Below are 20,501 nucleotides of genomic sequence, written 5' to 3' on the forward strand. Positions count from 1 at the left end.
GGGGCGGCAGGGGGTGCGGGTGCAGGGGGGGAGAAGAGCCCAGGGCTAGGGTGGCAGGAGATGCGGGTGGGGGGTGGGCGGAAGAGCCCAGGGCTGGGGTGGCAGGAGATGCGGGTGGGGGGTGGGGCAGAGCCCAGGGCTGGGGCGGCAGGGGGTGCGGCTGGGGGGAGAGCCCAGGGTTGGGGCGGCGGTGGGGGCCAGGGCTGGGGTGGCAGGAGATGCGGGTGGGGGAGAACCCAGGGGTGGGGCAGCAGGGGGGTGCAGGTGGGGGCCAGAGCTGGGGCAGCAGGGGGTGTGGGCGGGGAAGAGTCCAGGGCTGGGGCAACACAGGGGTGCGGGGGGAGCCCAGGGCTGAGGTGGGGGGCGGCAAAAAACCTAGAGCTGGCTCTGTTCCTACCATTTACAGCAAGCTGTAGCATGAGGTTTCAGTTCTACGCTCCTTCCCCCTCCCTTTCCTGTTAATTGCGGCCAAGGGAATGCTGGGAAATGTAGTTCTTTCCCTGCTCCAGGGCTGGCTCTATAGGCAGGGAGCTAACCAAGGAACTACAGCTCCCAGGGATCCCTGTTGGTTCTCTGCTCTCATGCTGGATTCTTGTGCCCCTGCAAATTTGCCGCCCCAAGCACCTGCTTGCTTTGCTGGTGCCTAGAGCCGGCCCTGGCAACCAGCTCCACGTGGCTCCCTGAAACAGCCAGCATGTCTCTCTGGCTCCTAGGTGCCGGGGCAGCCAGGAGGGCTCTGTGCATTGCCCCACCCCTGCCCGCAGGTGCAACCCCAAGCACCAGCTCTGCAGCTCCCATTGGCTGGGAACTGCAGCCAATGGGAGCTGCAGGGGCAGCTCCTGCGAACGGGGGCAGCACGCAGAGCCCCCTGGCCGTCCCTGCGCCTAGGAGCCAGAGGGACATGCCGGCTGCTTCTGGGTGCCACTTGAGGTAAGCACCGCTCAGAGCCTGCACCCCACCCCCTCCCAGAGCTCAAACCCCTTCCCCAGCCCTGAGCCCCTTCTCACACTCCAAACCCCTCGGCTCCAGCCCAGAGCCCCCTCCTGCACCCCAAACCCTTCATCCCCAGCCTCACCCCAGAGCCCGCATCTCCAACCGACACCCTCATGCCCTCCCACACCCCTGCCCCAGGCCGGAGCCCCTTCCTACACTCCGGATCCTTCAGTCCCACCCCACAGCCTGAAGCCCCCTCCTGCACCTCAAACCCTCATCCCTGGCCCTACCTCAGAGCCCGCACCCCCAGCCGGAGCCCTCCCCCCCTCCTGTACTCCAACCTCCTGCCCCAGCCCGGTGAAAGTGAGTGAGGGTGGGAGAGAGTGAGCGATGGATGGAGTGAGCAGGGGGCAGGGCCTTGGAGAAGGGGTGGGGCAGGGCCTTGGGGGAAGAGGTGGGGTAGGAGGCAGGGCAAGGGTGTTCGGTTTTTTCCAGTCAGAAAGTTGGCAACCCTAACAGTAATAGATGATCTGATATTTAGGAAATATATATTGCAATGTACCAGTTAAAGCTGATTAGAATATTCTGGGGCTTTTTGCAGACACAAGCTGTCAGCAGTGTGCTAATCACTAGTTGTTATGGTGATTGAGTGACATAAATGTTAATGAGTATAAAGGGAACTAACAAGTTAGCCTATAAAAAATGGGGTACCCCAAGTTTAGTGGGGTCAGAGGCAGATTAAGATTTATTGGGGCCCTTGGCACAAAGAACTTTGGGGCCCCCAACATCCCCCCTGCCCTGCCCCCCACTCCTCCCCTTCCCACAAGGCCCTTTCCACTGGCCTGGCTGGAAGCAGGGGCTGTGGTAAGAGCTGCCCAGGGAGCCTGGGCTACTGTGGGGAGGCCTGGACCCTCCATCTGCTCTGGGCGGTGTACCCTGCGGGGCAGGGACACAGGCCAGGGGCTGCTCTTGGGCACCCTGGTCCCCTGTCCATGGCAGGTGGAGGGTCATGGGCTCCCCACAGCTGCTCTGGCTCCCTGGGTGGCTTTTACCCAGCCTAGGACAGTGGTCCCCAAACTGTGGAGAGTGCCCCCTAGGGGAGCATAGAGGAACAAATGGGGAGGCCTGGGTCAGCCACCACGGGGGGTGGGAAGGGAGCACCACCCAACCCTGCTCTGGCCCCAGCCCCAGCCATGGCTCTGTTCCTGGCCCCACTCCCGGTCACAGCCCCACTCCCGGTCCCTGACCTCAACCCTGGCCCCACCGCGACCCCTGACTCCCATTCCCAGCTCTAGCCCTGGCTCCCATGGACCAGGTAACTGGGGGGACAACCAAACAAATTTGGGGACCCCTGGCCTAGGGTAACCATATGTCCTGTTTTGGACTCGGATGTCCCAACTTTTTTGTCAAAACTGGGCATTTTGTCCCATTTGCTCTTAACAACTGATCACCAATTGGCAAGAGCAGACAGTACAAATGCCCAGTTTTGCCAAAAAGAGGCTGGGGGGAGGGTGAGCAGCGGGGCTCGGGCCAGTCCTGCATGGGGAAGAAGGCGGCTTGGGCAAGTGGCTTGGGCTGGCTCAGTGCAGGGGGCGAAGGGAGAGGGGCCTCGGGCCGGCTTCACATGGGGGAGGGTGGGGGAGATATACTCACTCACACTCTGTCCATCCATCTTCCAGCCTGGCTGGGAGCAAGGCCTCAAGGGGAAGAGAGGAGCAGGGCTGAGGGGCAGGGTGGTGGGAGAAGGAGCAGCAGGGGGTGGGGCCAGAGGGCCGGCACTCCTGCGGGGCCCCCAAATTGGCCAGGGCCCATGGGCACAGGCCCTGTCGGCCCATACAGTAAGCTGCTACTGGGTCGGATGTAGAAATATAGTTAAGGAAAAGGGGTTGAAAGCTTCATGAATAGGCACTACCCCGAATAGGCATCAGTGTAACTCATCAGAGGTATAACTTGGCCTGTGTGCCATGGGAGATTCCAAGATGACAGCTATGGGTGGTGATGATGATGAGCAAGATAGTGACTGACAGTCCGTGGTTTCCAAGCAGGAAATGTGAGTAATGCCTGTCATAGGGCTAAACACTTCGTACTCTCTATCTGCTGTTGTGGGATTGTTTATCTGCTTAGTGGATTTGTTAATGAAGGAACTTGTGATAAATTACAATTGTTTCTTGTGTGCTCCTCAAGTCTCTCATTCTAATAATATTGGTGGTAATCTTCCTGATACTGTTGCTGCTCAGGAGACCAACCCTTATCGGCAACTGTAGTCTAAGAGATTAATCAATACACCAATCCATGAATTAATTGTAGGTGGGCCCAATAGTGGGCTCTCAGATCTTGTAGATGGAGACCAAAACAGAGTCCCAGCAACAGAAAGACAGAAATTGGTGAAAAAAGTGCTCCGGGAGGTCTTGTTGACAAATTCAAAGCTGCCAACGTCCTGATGGAGCCAAAGGAGTAGCTTCTATCTCCTAGTTATGGGATACTCTGTAACTCAGTAACCAGTGTCTGTGAATCTATGACAAACACACACCACAGGATCATATTCATTCTTTGTCCCCTACAAATCACACAGTCCCATTCACTTCCTCCACATTCACACACAAGTTACAATCCCATTCACTCTTGTCTCCCTCTCATACATTTTATCACTCAATTTATTCAACATGAAGGAGGAACTAAGGCATGGTTACTGGACAAAGGTATTGAGGATTATCTTCTATAAATACAAGGACTGAGCATTTTTTGCTGATTAGATGATTATATTGTAGGCCTGGTCTATATTCACCTTCTGAGAAGGTTAAAAGAAACACAGAGCCTTTGACATACCCAGTAACATCAAGGTTACAAATGAAACAACAAATTACATATAGACGTGTGGGCAGATCTTCAGATGGCAAATTATCATAGTTCCATTCACTTTAATTTACACCAGCTGAGGATCTGTCCTTGAATCTTAATTTTACATAACCAACCTTAATACATAATTAAGAGGAGCTCTAAAACAATGACCAGATCATTCTTCATATCTTTGGAATTAATGGTGATAACATTAATCAGAGGAGCTCATTTGCTATTAAAGTGGCTATTTTAAGTGCTCTGTTGGAATTCCACTGATGCTCAGCATTATTAGCATTAACTAAACATTTTTGTTTGTTTTGTTCTGCAGAGTCAAAGGCATTGTGAGGGGAGGAGAGTAACAGATTATGAAGCATCTATCCATTTCTAACTGGCTAACCGGGCTGGGTCTCCCAGAATATTGCATGCTCTTTGATAAACAATACGATGGTGTAGAGGTAAGAAACTCTCTTTTTCAGGAAAATTCCCATGAAAGTCTCAAATGGTTCAATCCGCTCAACACAATTAGTCTCAAACTAAATAGGTTACCAGTTAGAAAATTAGAACTTTTAAGCTTTATCCTAACATAGAAATCTCATGAAAATAGCAGAACTCTGGTGGGAATTTGAGTAGGTAAGTGTTGCCCAAGTAATACTTTCTTTACCCTTATTCACTGGATTTATAGAAGCTTTAAGAGCCCAGAAGTTAGTGGTGGAAAAAGCTTTTTTACTTACTGAGTCCAATCCCAAATGCAGGGTATAGTCCCCTGACTGATTGTATTTTAGCCAAAAGTCCAGTTGTCTATCGTCCAAGAATGTAGAACTTTTCTGTTTTAATATTCTTGATAAATCTTACTTTGTTCATTTGAATGTTTCCAGACTTAAGCTATTTCTCAGTACTTCTGCTAGGGGCTAGACAGGACCATTCAGGAAAATGTATAACTTTATGTAAATACACTATGGTCCACACAGATCTCACTGCAGGATCAAATCTAAGATCTGAACATGTTTGGTGTGTAATTCTTTGTGCCTACCCATTATTGCTAAAATAATATATATAATAATAAATAAATAATAAATATATAACTGTAAAAGTAGAACTTTTGATAATGTGTATTGTTGACTGAAAGGAAAAATGAGCAGGGATTTCATTTTTCATAATGAATTAGGTAAAGATAAAACTATATTTTAAATTTAAGTAACATTACTGTGGAGATGTGAACATTAGGGCCTGATTCTGCAAGCACCAACTATCAAGAGTAATACTTATTACCAGGAGTAGCTTTATTAACTATTGCCCATGGAACTACTCCAGGTAGTAAGCAATATGCCTAGTAGTAATTACTTGGCTGACTGAGCCTCAAGCACAGGAAACTGAAGGGTGATGCTATCCCTTTATCTCATACAAACATGAAAAGCAAAGCAAAACCCCACACCTTTTGTAATTCTGTATACTAAAACTCATCATGAAATACAGCCACTTATCCAGTATTAGCCAAGACAGTCTGAGACTTTAGCTCTAATGGACACATTTACTAAAGTGAGAACAAGTAGATAACTTTTGTTTTCCAAATTTTAACCAATAAGTTGCATTATCTTATATCTAGTTTTGAATTTTAATGAATAGTTTAGTGATAATGAATGTATCTGTTTACAGAACAATGGCACACATGTGGCTAGTAATACAGTTCAATACTGATGAAGAACCACGTTCAGTGGTGAAAGTAATATTAAATTCTTACCAGTACGGGGGCCGGCTCTCGCCCCTGGAAGGGGCGAGGCCTCGGGCAGAAGGGGTGGGTCTGGGGGTCAGCCTCCCCCAGTCAGCCCATCTGCGCTGCCTGGCTCCCGCCGCCCGTGGCTCCGGCAGCGATTTAAAAGGGTCCAGGGCTCCGGTCGCAGCCGGGATCCCCGGGCCCCTTTAAATCGCCGGCCCCAGGGCAGCTGCCCCTTTTGCCCCCTCCTGTCAGAGGCCCGGGGGGGGGGGGGGGCGGTGGTAAAAGGGGCAATGACATTAAAGCGCTGCTGCAGCTGCAGCGCTTTAACATGGGCTGCGTACGGGCCAGTACCGGCTTTTTACCAGTACACTATACCAGCCCACTTTCACCCCGACCACATTTATCAATATTAGTTTGGTAACGATCACGAGAGCTATTTGTTACCATTTGAAAATAGATAAACATCAAATAGGAACAGTAAAATTTGAAAGACATCATGCAGTAGCCCACTTGATTCCAGTTTTGTGTCTGATTCTGTTTAACAACTGCAGGATTGTATAGAGTGACTAGAGCAGGGGACTGGGAACCACGACTCCTATATTCCATTCCTCACTCTATCACTGACTCGCTGACGCTGTGTCACCTCGGACAAGTCGTTTAGGCTACATCTTCACTACAGGCCTGGGGTGTGATTCCCCTGCTTGTGTACACGTACTCGCACTAGCTCTTAGTGAGCTAGTGCAAGTAGAAATAACAGTGTAGCATGGGAAGCAGCAGCAGAGGTATGGCTTAGCCTTGTTGCGTATGTAACCACTAGTTTCAGAGGGGTTTGAGAGCTAGTGCAAGTGTGTGTGTGCAAACAGGGGAATCACACCCCTCACTAGTAGTGTAGTTGTAACCATAGTTTCTCTTAATTTATTCATCTGTAAAATGTGTATAAAACCTACAACATAGCGATGTTGTGAGGATTAATTAATTGTATGTTATATGGAGGGCTATGTAGCAGTGCAAATATTATATACCTATTAACCCCATTTTAAACACTTCAGTCCAAATCCTTCACTGTAGAAATTTGAGCCAGAAAAAGAAACACCAACAGATGCATCATTCTTTACAGGAATCATGCTAGCCAACCTAAGCTTCTGTTGGGCACACATTGCTGCTGCTCTAAACAGGAGCCAGGTGCGTGCCAGGTTAGCAGATGCTGTTGACTACAGCATACATGTTAGCTGGCTGGAGGACTGGACGTCCATCTCATCTAGCTGGCAGATAGGGTGACCAGATGTCCCGATTTTATAGGCACAGTCCCGATTTTTGGGTCTTTATCTTATATAGGCTCCTATTACCCCTCCACCCCGTCCCGATTTTTCACACTTGCTGTCTGGTCACCCTACTGGCAGACCATGTCCACTTGGGGTCATGGTATGCAGGATGGCAAATTTACAGGCCCCCCTCTCCCAGTACTCTTGAGTCCTAGAAAGGGATCCTGCCCTGCTGCATGTGCAGAAAAAGTTTTCTATGACATCTTTCCACTCACATAGTGAGTGGAAGGAGGTAGCCTTTTGAAATTACAGGTAACCTCTGCTGTGTCTCTTCCCCACTGTGCTGAATTAGCAATACCAGAAGGAATCCTGGCCCCTCATATCAATCATCTTGGGGATCTCAGCAACATCTCTAGAAATTCTGCAGGAATTCTGAGAAAGTCCTACCTCTATAAACCTATGTATGGAAGTCAGAACCAGAATCACCCTTCTATCTATCATCCTGTGTTTTCTGTCTGCATTGTTGGCATGTATGAGTAACCTCTTGCCCCCACCTCCCAGAAAAAAATAATATCCTTTACCTCTAATATTCTGCACTGCACTCAGCATACAAGTTTATAAACAGATGTACATTGCTTTGAACTGTTATTGTTATCACTAAATATTTCAATTGTATCTCACAAAGTAAAATAATAAATAGAATAAATATTATTGTTAAAAGTATTTTCATCAACTGAAGACATTCCTGGATTCATTTGTAAATGAATTACAGTTATTCACCAGTCATTCCCCCCAATCAAATTTTACACAGAGACAGACAATAGGGTTTTAATTAAAAGTGGTTTTCATGTCACAGCTGTGCTGCCTGTCTACCAGTGTACTTACAGTGTTGGGGTAATCTGGTAATCCAAGCAGAATAAAGATAATAGGATTTCAAAGATAACTTAGAGTCTGTGAAGGCTAATAAAAAGACTCATTTTCTATGATAACCTAGGTCCCCAAGCAGTCAGTCAGTAAAATGCAGTAGTAAGTTGAAACATGTTGCTATGTGATTCATGCTATCTTTGTAACACAAAAGATCCCAATATAGAACCCTGGGAGGGCTGAGTTGACAGACAACAAATTGAAACAAACATACAGCAAAATTACTCTTTTCGTTTTAATAGGCCTGAAAGCCCGTCGGGGGGAGAAATCAGCTGCTGCTCAAAACTTAATAATAGGCTTAATACTGAATACAATGGATTTTTCTAAGTTAAAACCTCCAGTCACTTTTCCATTTACTGTTTTACAGTTTCTGGAGGTTCCACTTCATTGCCATCTTTATGCTCTTTCCCCAGTTTCTGAGCTAAATACTATAGACCAGGGGTCGGCAACCTTTCAGAAGTGGTGTGCCGAGTCTTCATTTATTCACTCTAATTTAAGGTTTCACGTGTCGGTAATACATTTTAATGGTTTTAGAAGGTCTCTTTCTATAAGTCTACAATATATAACTAAACTATTGTTGTATGTAAAGTAAATAAGGTTTTTAAAATGTTTAAGAAGCTTCATTTAAAATTAAATTAAAATGCAGAGCCCCCAGGACCAGTGGCCAGGATCCGGGCAGTGTGAGTGTCACTGAAAATCACCTTGCGTGCCGCAGGTTGCCTTCCCCTGCTATAGACTGATTCAAAGTGCCTGACTTATGTCCCATTGAAGTCAATGGGACTACTCATGTGCTTACCTAGACATGTGCTTACTTACCTTGCTGAACTGGGGTTTAAGTTGTCGGATGGCTTAGTTATTACCTATATTATCTACTATCTAGAGTTAGTATTTTTAATAATAATACTTAGTATTTACATGGGGCTTTTTATCTTTACAGCAGAGGGTATCATCATTCTCATTTTACAAATGAGGAAACTGAGGCAGAGAGCGGTAAAGTGTCCATAACTACAGAATGGGTCAAGTGGCAGAGCTGGGGGTAGATCATAGGTTTCTTGATTCCCAATCCTGTACTTTAACTGGTTCTTAGAGAGGAACATAAAGTGTTGTGTGGGAGTCTCGAATAAAGCAGGAAAACTTTCAGGTAGGAGATTATTCTCCCTTCTACAATCATGGCATCTGTGTATCATTATTTTTTGCTGTCATAACAATTTCTCTAACACTACTTCAGAAATCTGCCAGTAAAAGCCCCCACTGTATTACCACCAGTGTATGTTGTCCAGAACCAGAGCTGTAAACACCAGTTGCCTTTGTATTGCCATTCTTTTATGTTTGGCAAAGGCTGGACAAGCAGAAGACCAGGCTGCGTTTTTTGGTTTTGATTTTGGGGGCGGGGGGGTCGAAAGGGTGGAAGGAGGAGAAGGATCCTGTGCCAGTGTTAGCACTAGTTTTAAAATCTTTCCCACTTCTCTGTGGCTTCACCTTTGGTATTTTCCCCTTTTGATAAATGTGAGAGGGGGAAAATAAGCATAATAGTTTCATGATCAGAAAGTCCTGCCCCTTCTATTGACATACATTTAATGCATCAACATCTGGGAAATGCTCACATTTGATTTCACGCTTTCAAATGAAAAATAGTGCAGTCTTCCTTCTGCAGCTTTATGGAACTGTCTCGTTTCTGGCATCTGAAATGGGGGTTCAGAGAGTAAAAGTGGGTGCCCTAAATCCAGTAGTGTCTCTCAGGTACTATGGTTTTATTTAAAAGAATGAAGATTTGCTAGTTTGTGGCTCTACTTAAAAAATAAATTCTTTGCTGGTGGTCTTGGCGGTGCATTTAAAGTAACTGTAACGATGCAATCTGTCTTTTATGATCCGAGAGTTGAGATGCTCAACTTCATAAAAGATACCACAATAGATTGGAATGTTATGAGCCCCACCTGCAAACACTAAAGTGGAGCAAATTCCAAAGAATTACCTTGCTATGCTCCACAAACAAAAGACAAAATAACAAAGGGGAAAGGAAACGTATGTGACCCTAAAGGATTTTCTCCAAACTACAATGCTGATTTCCGCCCCCTTTCTTTTAAAGACGTTGACATAAAATTGAAGCATTCTAAACCTTCATAAATAATTCCCTGAGTTATTCAGCAGCCTATTTTGATAAATTAATTCTGATTTTGCAGAGCCTGGGGAGATGAGAGAAGATACCTGTTCAACCTCAGTTATTCAGAACTCATGTCATTCAAAACAGGGTCATGTCCCCTGATGATTGTTAATTACATTAAGTAGTCTCTTAATTATCCAAAATCTTTACAGTCCATAATTTTTCATGTCCCCCCAATCAAGTTTGAACTGTATCTCCCTTCATTAATGTAAGTGAAAGTAGTATGTTAACTTTTTTTCTTCTAAGGGTATGTCTACACTACGAGGGTAATTCGATTTTACTTAAATCGCATATGTGGAATCGATATTGCAAAGTCGAACGTGTGTGTCCACACTAAGGACACACTAAGGACATTAATTCGACTTTGTGAGTCCACACTAACGGGGCGAGCGTCGATATTGGAAGCGGTGCACTGTGGGCAGCTATCCCACAGTTCCCGCAGTCCCCGCTGCCCATCGGAATTCTGGGTCGAGCCGCCAATGCCTTCTGGGTAAAAAAAATTTGTCGTCATCCGTCCGTCACTAACGCCCTCCCTCCCTCCATGAAAGCGCCGGCGGGAAATCAGTTCGCGCACTTTTCTGGTCAGTGACAGCGCGGACGCCACAGCACTGCGATCATGGATCACGCTGCGACCATCGCTGCACTTGTGGCCGTTCTCAACACCTCGCAGCTTATCATACACCTTTCCCTGAGGCAGATGCAGAGAAATCGGGCGAGGAGGCTACGGCACCGCCGTGAGAGCCTGAAGTCGGAGAGTGGCACAGAGCTGTCAGAAACCACGAGCCCCAGCGCCCAGGACATGACGTTGGCAATGGGGCATGTGGATTTTGTTGAACGGCGATTCTGGGCCCGGGAAACAAGCACGGAATGGTGGGACCGTATAGTGCTTCAGGTCTGGGATGAATCCCAGTGGCTGCGAAACTTTCGCATGCGGAAGGGGACTTTCCTCGAACTTTGTGAGTTGCTGTCCCCTGCCCTGAAGCGCAAGGACACCCGCATGCGAGCAGCCCTCACTGTCCAGAAGCGAGTGGCCATAGCCCTCTGGAAGCTTGCAACGCCGGACAGCTACCGGTCAGTCGCGAACCACTTTGGTGTGGGCAAATCTACCGTGGGGGTTGTTGTCATGCAAGTAGCCAAGGCAATCGTGAAGGTACTGCTCCCAAAGGTAGTGACCCTGGGAAACGCGCAGGTCATCATAGATGGCTTTGCCGCGATGGGATTCCCAAACTGCGGTGGGGCTATCGATGGGACTCACATCCCTATCCTGGGACCGGACCACCAGGCCAGCCAGTACATCAATAGAAAGGGCTACTTTTCAATGGTGCTGCAAGCACTGGTGGACCATCGGGGACGGTTTACAAACATCTACGTCGGATGGCCGGGCAAGGTTCATGACGCTCGCGTGTTCAGGAACTCTGGTCTGTTTAGACGGCTGCAGGAAGGTATTTACTTCCCAGACCACAAAATAACTCTTGGGGATGTGGAGATGCCTACAGTCATCCTCGGGGACCCAGCCTACCCGCTAATGCCCTGGCTCATGAAGCCCTATACTGGCGCCCTGGACACAGAAAAAGAACTCTTCAACTACCGTCTGAGCAAGTGCAGAATGGTGGTGGAGTGTGCTTTTGGCCGTCTCAAAGGGAGATGGAGAAGCTTACTCACTCGCTGTGATCTCAGTGAAACCAATATCCCCATCGTTATTGCAGCTTGCTGTGTGCTCCACAATCTGTGTGAGAGCAAGGGGGAGACCTTTATGGCGGGGTGGGAGCTAGAGGCAAATAGCCTGGCTGCTGATTACGTCCAGCCAGACAGCCGGGCCATTAGAAGATCCCAGCGGGACGCCCTGTGCATCCGGGAGGCTTTGAAAGCTAGGTTCCTGAGTGAGCAGGGCAACCAGTGACTTTTCAGTTTGTGGACAGAAAAGCTGAACCTGCCCCCGTTTCTTTACCCAGTTCATTTTGACTTTCCTCTCCAGTTACATACCCCCTTCACCCCCTTCCCCTTCCCAAAAAATAAAATCATTTCAATTTTGTTAATGAACACCGTTGTCTGTCTTGCTGTTTTCGCGGGAATATTTTAAACCGGGGACGCAGACTGTGGCGGGGGGGCGGGTTCAGTGTTCTGATGCAAATGATGCTTCTAAACTCCCGGAATGACAGGCTCCGCACTGGTGGACTGGTTATTTCAATGGAGCCTGCCAGCACTCCTGGGGGGGACTGTGTGTATGTGTCGGCTATGTGACTTTCTGGCAGGGGGGGTAGGGTTACAGATCCCCTGCTGCGTGGATCTGTGAGCCAGGATAAGGACCGCTGCATAAGATCTGTAACTGCCCTCCCCCGCCACAAAGTCACAGAGCAACCCCCCCCCCCCCCCCCAGAACATGAAAAACACCTCCCAGACTGACCAGGGTAACCAGTGACTGCACTGTGTATGTGTCCTGATGCTGGACCTGACACCGCCTCTGTACCCTGCTAAAGGTCACTGTCCTGTCCAATTACCAAGCCCCTTCCCCCTCTCCAGACAGACTCTCCCTCAAAAGAACCTGACTGAAACAGTAATGAACATAAACAAACATTTTATTGCGAACCAGACATGAAACGTGGGGGGTGAAACTTGGACGGGGGCTTGTGTGAGGTGGGTAGGAAAGAACTTATGAAATTTTGGGGAATGTCAGCCTTCTAGTGCTAGAGCAGTCTGCAGGGGTTGACTGAAAGTTTTAACGTCCCTTGCCGCCCCTCCTTCTTTGGACTTTAGGTGAGGGTGGTGTGGGACTTGGTGGCGGGTGAGGGCGGTTACAGATAGACTGCAGCGGGGCTCTGTCCTCCTGCCTCCGGTCTTGCAGAACATCCACAAGGCGCCGGAGCGTGTCCGTTTGCTCCCTCATTAGTCCAAGCAGCTTTTCAGTAGCCTGTTGGTCCTCCTGACGCCACCTCTCCTCCCGTTCCATGACTGCTCGGTGCATTTGTGACAAGTTCTCCCTCCACTGTGTCTGCTGGGCTGCCTGGGCTCGGGAGCATCCCATTAGTTCTGAGAACATGTCTTCACGCGTCTTCTTCTTCCTCCGCCTAATCTGCGCTAGCCTCTGGGAGTGTGCTGACAGGCTGGGTTGGGAGACAGTCGCAGATGTGTCTGTGTGAATTTTAAAAAGGGAGTGAATTCCTGAGACAGATAAATGAAATTGTATACAAAGAACCTAGTCTTTCTCTGTGAACAAGACCATGCACTGAACCTCTCACATGCGCACTCAGGACAAGGTCGAATTTTCGGCCGTCGCCTTCAGTGCCTGTGGACTTGCGGAGGTCTTGGAGTGTTCAGAGAACTGTGGCTGGAGACCTGAACTTCTGGAGCGGGCAATAATGGTAAGCCGCAGACTTGTGGCTGCTTAAAACTCCAGCAGTAGCACTGGCCTCCTTTCACATTGAAAGCAATGCCAGTCTCTGCTGCCAGCAATCAGGACAGCATCAACTCTGCCCCTGTCCCACCCCCTCGCGGCTGTCCCAGGGAAAGATCCCTGAATGCTGCCCCTCTCCCTCCACCGCGTGGCTGTAAAGCAGTCCCAATACTAACATTCCCCTCCCTAATTCAAAGCAGGGCGTCATGAGCGACATCACCCTCCTGAGGATCCCGGACACCCAGAGAGAACGCATGCTGCGGGAAAGCATGCAGAAACCGGGGCCGTATGCCGCCATGCTATGTCGTGCGATGATCCCGGAGTACTTGATTGTGGCGTGGAGGGGACATGTCTGCTACCACGGAGGGCCCACTAAGATCGCCCTACCCCGGAACCTGATCAACAGGCTTGAGCTCTACCTCCACGAGACCTACGAGGAGTTCTCCTACGAGGATTTCTCGTCGATCCCCGGCCACATTGACCGGATTTTCGCGTAGGTGCACTGGGACTTTGGAGTGGAGCGTCTTGGGCCTGGGAATCATGTAGTAACGGACATTGTGAAATTTTTTTAAAATACTTGGGACTAAATTGAGAAGAGCCTAAGACAGAGAAATCATGAAAACCCATTTGTTACCTTTGTAAATATTCCTGTTTTGTACCTGATTATTTTTTTACTAGTTTACAGCACTTTTATAAATATACCTTGTTAATAGTATAAACATTACCGTTCTGTTTTAAATAAATATTTACATGTTTACAGCACTTACTGCTTGATCCTTCCCCTGATTCTGTGTCCGGGGTAAGGGATGGGGACGGTTGGTACGGGATCTCGGTAAGGGTGATGAAGAGCTCCTGGCTGTCGGGGAAATCAGCGGTGCCAGCGCTGTCGACTGCCTCGTCCTCCTCATCTCCTTCCTCCTCTTCCCCGTCCGCTGAGGAACCGGCCGCGGACAATATCCCATCCTCGGAGTCCACGGTCAGGGGTGGGGTAGTGGTGGCGGCCGCTCCCAGGATGGAATGCAGTGCCTCGTAGAAACGGGATGTGTGGGGCTGGGATCCGGAGCGTCCGTTAGCCTCTTTGGTTTTTTGGTAGCCTTGTCTCAGCTCCTTGATTTTCACGCGGCACTGCGTTGCATCCCGGCTGTAGCCTCTCTCTGCCATGGCTTTGGAGATCTTCTCGTAGATCTTAGCATTCCTTCTTTTGGAGCGCAGCTCGGCAAGCACGGACTCATCGCCCCACACTGCGATGAGATCCAAGACTTCCCGATCAGTCCATGCTGGGGCCCTCTTTCTATTGGATTGCACGGCCATCTCTGCTGGAGAGCTCTGCATAGTTGCCACTGCTGCTGAGCTCCCCTCGATGTCCAAAGAGGAACTGAGATTCAAACTGCCCAGACAGGAAAATGAAAATGAATTCAAATTTTCCCGGGGGTGTGGCTGGTCAGAGCATCCGAGCTCGGACTGCTGTCCAGAGCGTCAACAGAGTGGTGCACTGTGGGATAGCTCCCGGAGCTATTACCGTCGATTTCCATCCACACCTAGCCTAATTCGATATGGCCATGTCGAATTTAGCGCTAATCCTCTCGTTGGGGAGGATTACAGAAATCGATTTAAAGAGAGCTTTATGTCGAACTAAATGGCTTCCTGGTGTGGACGGGTGCAGGGTTAATTCGATATAACGGCGCTAAAGTCGACATAAAAGCCTAGTGTAGACCAGGCCTAAGAGTCTTAGCTTGTGGGTATTTTCCATTTCTCAAAATGTAATAAATGAAGAGAAAACCTTTTTTATTGTTAAAAATATCCATCAGCATGGATCCCAAACTAAATATGAAAAATCTTCACCATTCAGTGTGTGTTGAGAAAAGTGCACATTTTGTTCATCGCAACTCTGGCTTTTTTAAGAAAAACATTTTTTAACCTACATAAAGTTACATTGGCCCAAGTGCTGCTACATCACGTGTTGTTATAATCCTATAATTAGCCAGATGTTTTTAAGATGGTTAACTAGTTTTAATGACAGTATGAAATCCTTCCTGCTTCAGTGACAGGATTTATCATTGAAAAGGGACTTCACATAATGTATAAATATTTTCCTAAACCTGTTGTTATTTAGCCCACAGTAACAGAAGGCACCAAAGTGTCTCAAGGAGAATTTAATTTACTGTTGGAGTAATATCTCTCTACAGCATGTTCTCTTTCTCTGGGGTTTGCTACAGGACTTACTACATCTGACAGAAGTTGATCTTAGGAAAATGGGAATTGAGAACCAAATCCACCGAACACACATCCTTTCCAATATCCTGCTGCTTCAGGAGGCAGAAAGAAAAAGAGGTAAGAAGTCTGCCATGTTGTTTCCTAGAGGTTTGGAAAATGGATTAATGTTACTTTCCAATCACAGGGCGTAGAGAAATGAATATGTTGTTTCAGCCTAACATATAACTTTGTGATGAGGCCCACAAGATTACAGTATTCAGACTGTAACAAGAATGGCTGATGGTTTAGCTACTTGGGGGATACTTGGGGGAGAAGATAGGGATCATTAACCCATTCTCATTTTGTCAGTATTGTGTTTGTCAGTAGAGTTCTCCATATTAGTGTCACTTTCTAGCACTCAGTCTTGATCCTAAGAACAAATCATAATGTTAGCAGACAGTATGATTGCCAAAAGGCTGATGAATCCCTTTTCCTCATTTGGAAAGACTGTAACCAAAAAGTCAAGACGAAGCAGTGTTCTGCATAAATTACTTCACTCTTGTGAAAAAAGAGGAAGTGAGCAGGGAGTGTTTGGTCTAAAGGGAGAACGGATAACAGCGGCACTTTACTCCCTCCTTTTCTATATGGGCCCCTGTTCTGAACTGTTAGGATTTAATTAAAATACCTTTTGTTTTATTATGATACAAGTCCCTTTCCCAATTAAGCACCAAAGTTCTGCTCAGAGGGGCTCATTACAGCTGTTCGAGTATTGCAACTCTTCAAAATGTTCTCCTCTGAGTGAGAACTCAGTAAGATGGTACTATTTAGTCTTGATTCATTGAAGAGGATCTTTCGAGAAATATTACTCTAGATAACAAGGTCTAATTATGATGTAGTCTGCCCAATAATTATAAAATATCCTGGGCAAAGGCTGTCACAGACTGCACAGAAGCCAACATTTTACTTTGATAATGTTCCTGCCTTTCATTCATTTCAGATGAGATGAGAAGACATGGCTGGGAATTGAACCATGTGTAGTGATACTATTCATAAATATTCTGTGTTGACCTACGCTAGTCTTCTGTGTTTAGGAATTGATATTCTGTGTGTCAGGGTTGAAAAACAACTGTATGCTCATGCAACCATATAATTTTTTCTGATTTTTTAATCAATTATAGAAAAACTTACATAATTCTGAAGAGGTCAAGTAGGGTATGTGACATTGTGCAGTCTATATAGTTTTATTAAAAATATGATAATTAGTGAATATAATGTAACTGGGATATGCTTCATGCAAAAGGTCTCTTGTAAGGTATCATTACAAAGCTTATAATCTACTGAGTGTGATCATCCTATTTGTATAAATGTACCACTCTTGTATCTGAAACTTGAAATATAACTCTGAGGGCCTATTGTAATTATGCAAAGTGTGGGCCATTAATGGTGGTTTGGAATCTTGATGACTCCCGTTAACCAGGACCATTGTCTGCAGATGGCTGTGTTCTAACTGTGAGTCTTCCTGTATACCTGTGTGCTGGCAAGTGAGTAATGAAGTCTTGCAGTGACATGTGATCATGTCACCTGAACTGGAATCCATCTTTAACCTGGTGCTTTTCCAGTGAGGGAGGGGTGAAAACCCAGAGGGACAAAGGGTTTCTGCCTTATGCAAAAGATATATAAAGGGGTGGAACAGAACAAGTAGGGTGACCAGATGTCCTGATTTTATAGGGACAGTCCCGATTTTTGGGTCTTTTTCTTGTATAGGCTCCTATTACTCCCCACCCCGATCCTGATTTTTCACACTTGCTGTCTGGTCACCCTAAGAACAAGGGACAGGAGAGGAGCCATCATGAAGAATCCCCTAGCTACCAACTGAGCTGGAACAAGAGCTGTACCAGGGGAAAGAATTGTGCCCAGGCCTGGAAGGTGTCCAGTCTGAGAAAAAAAAATTACTGAAGCATCTCTGAGGGTGAGATTATCTGTATTCAGTTTGATTAGACATAGATTTGCACATTTTATTTTATTTTGCTTGGTGACGTACTTGGTTCTGTCTGTTACTACTTGGAACCACTTAAATCCTACTTTCTGTATTTAATAAAATCACTTTTCCCTTATTAATTAACTCAGAGTATGTATTAATACCTGGGGGAGCAAACAACTGTGCATATCTCTCTATCAGTGTTATAGAGGGCGAACAATTTATGAGTTTACCCTGCACAAGCTTTATACAGGGTAAAACGGATTTATTTGGGTTTAGACCCCATTGGGAGTTGGGCATCTGAGTGCTAAAGACAAGCACACTTCTGTGAGCTGTTTTCAAGTAAACCTGCAGCTTTGGGGCAAGTAATTCAGACCCTGGGTCTGTGTTGGAGCAGACGGGAGTGTCTGGCTCAGCAAGACAGGGTGCTGGAGTCCTGAGCTGGCAGGGAAAACAGGAGCAGAGGTAGCCTTGGCACATTAGGTGGCAGCTCCCAAGGGGGTTTCTGTGATCCAACCCGTCACAGGGTAGTTTAACTTTCATAAAACAGAGTATACGAGTCATTAAAATGTAAACTCAGTATCTCATTCTTGTAATCTATATTGTGAATTTAACAGGAAACTACAAAACTTGATTATTGCAATGAGATTAGGAGATGTTTTGAGTGGAACCCACTTTCATTTACTTGTGAAGACTGGAATCTTGTTGCCTTCCTTAGATACTGAAGTGGTGAATGGGTTATTATTCACACTCGAAAATAAATGTATAATCAAAGGTGCTGCTAAGCTTTTCAGCCACCCACTGAATTGGTTTATAGACATTTTATATCAGTTCAGCCAACTCAACAAATCTGCCAAAAATCCAATAAAATAACCATCACTGTACCTAAATGTCAAACTCTTAGGTGAGCAGATAAAACAAGGAAAGGAGGCTTATCTCACAAGAATTGTACCAAACAAATGAAAATGTTTGTATCTGTAACTTCAATGCCAATGAAGGATCAACAAACACAAAAACGTTTCTGAAGAATGTCGATAAGAACTTTAAAAAATAAAACATTTAATGTTAGCAGAGCCCTTGGAGATAAGGAAAATATGAAAAATAAAGGCTCAGGCAATGAAGCCCTTAATGACACAACAGTTTGCAAATAGTCTTTATATGCAGTGTTCTTTTTCTGACTTCACAGCAACAATATTCCTCTTGAGACTGTATAGCTTCAAATGTGTAGGGCTAAATTGATCCCCAGTGTAACTCCAATGGCTTCAATAGAATCACAGCAGGGATGAATTTGAACCAAGAATTTTATTCCTGAATTACAGCATATATTTTATGTCATCTAGACATATCATTCTATTACCCTGCAAGCTGTATCACTTGGCTGGTTTGGTAATGAAGTGCTGGAGTTTCCTGAGCTAAGTTCTAATGAAAATGCAAGTAGTTCATTGTTCTGGAAAATAAACAATTTTGGGTGCTATTTTCCCCCTCAGTTTCTCTTTTTAGCTAATGAACAATTGTGTGTAACTAAAATATTCATTTCAGAGTGGGGCCAAATTTCATCCCTTGAGTTACTGTGTTGTTTCCAATAGACTTACCCCAGAGATGGTCCATTATGTTAAAAAACTCTGGGAACACTGTAAAACAGATCAGTTCTGTCAGTTAAACGTGACTGCAGACTGTTTTGTTTTCACAATAGGGACGAATGGCTGTTATCTAGTCTCCAGCCTATTATGAAGTGTTTTTGTTTTGTGTCTGTCTTTGACAAAGTGCTGTGTCTAGGAGCAAGAGTGCCTAATCATTTACACTGAAAACACTTGTTTTTCAGCACTGATCTGTACTGAAGTCAGACACTGAAGCATTAGTGTTTTCTTTACTTTCCACTCTTAAATAAATGTGCATTTCTCAGCAAAAATTATACCACTGCATAGTAAAAGATACTTTTCCACTCTGTCTTAATTTGAATTTTTAAAACAACCCAGATTAGCACTAAACTTGTTGTTCAGGAGTTTTCTATGGAGTACAAGGCAGAAGTTATTTTAATTTGCAAACACTCTCAGAAGTTGTTAGGTATTATTGAAGATATACAGGCATGTCTTAATGGTGATTTTTCATCTCTAAAAAGGTCTGGTTAAATGCAGAGGTGGAGGATTCTTCCACACCTCTGCAAACTCTGTTGTTAAATACAAAAACATGTCTGCCATTTGTGTGCTTCCTGATTCTGCCTCCCAGAAGTATTTGATTTACTGTTTCCTATGAGTATTTAATCCAATTTAGATGAAATTAGAATGAGGCATCATATATTTTGAATCAGTAACTAAGATCCTTTCAATATGCTGTTTGGTTCTGTCTACATGTGGCCATATTCTCTGCTGCAATCTGGCTCTTTTTTTTGCTGTTCAGGTAGTGCAAAGAAGCCAAAAAGCAATGAAATTTCCCCCATGCCAGGGCAACCCTCACCTTGGAGACTCCATAGTGGGCCTGGAGCCAACATAGGGTATGTCTACTCTAGAAATGTAGGTCGACCTATTTTAGGTTGACTTACAGCCACTGCAGTAATCACTGCGGTGGTGCATGTCCACACTACCTTCCTTGGGTCGGTGGTGCGCATCTTCACCAGGACCACTTCCACCGACCTAAGGGCAGTGTGGGGAGCTGAGAGCCCGGTCTCTCAGCTCCACTAGCAGTTCCCTGCCAGGAGCCCGGCTGCCCCAAAGGCTCTCGGGGTTTCGGCAGGCTGCCCCTACCCTCCCTTCCCCGTTCCCCACCAGGAGCAGGGGAAGCCACCTGGTGCTTCTCCCCATCCCATTCCGGCTTGTCAGCCCACCATCCCACCCCACCGCCCACTCCCTGCCAGGAACCATGCAGCCGTGTCAATTTCATGACTCACCAAGTTGTGAAACTGACATGGTTGCCCCCTTCCCTGCAGGGAATGGGGGAGGGGAGGTGCTGGGGCTTCTCACCCCAGTTCCCAGCTGGGAGTGGGGGCGTGAATGCTGTCAGGGCTTCTTGAGGGGGGCTTCCAGCGGGGGGGGGGGGGAGAGAGAGAGAGAGAGAGAGTATGTATGTGTGTGTGTGTGTGTGTGTGTGTGTGTGTGTGTGTGTGTGTGTGT

The 20,501-nt window shown here is 46.4% G+C and overlaps 1 protein-coding gene across 1 annotated transcript in view; it reads left to right on the top strand.

Moving 5' to 3' along the window:
• The first annotated feature begins 4,136 nt into the window (after positions 1–4,136).
• BCAR3 (BCAR3 adaptor protein, NSP family member) overlaps positions 4,137–20,501 on the top strand; it is a 139,885-nt gene continuing 123,520 nt past the window's right edge. Inside the window, exons 1-2 of the mRNA XM_026655463.1 lie at positions 4,137–4,226; positions 15,440–15,554. Coding sequence (XP_026511248.1) covers positions 4,137–4,226; positions 15,440–15,554 — 205 coding nt within the window. The remainder of the gene's footprint in view (positions 4,227–15,439; positions 15,555–20,501) is intronic.

The sequence above is a fragment of the Terrapene carolina genome, unplaced genomic scaffold (assembly GCF_002925995.2).
Source record: "Terrapene carolina triunguis isolate 2854851 unplaced genomic scaffold, T_m_triunguis-2.0 Scaffold210, whole genome shotgun sequence".
In the NCBI taxonomy this organism is placed as follows: domain Eukaryota; kingdom Metazoa; phylum Chordata; order Testudines; family Emydidae; genus Terrapene; species Terrapene triunguis.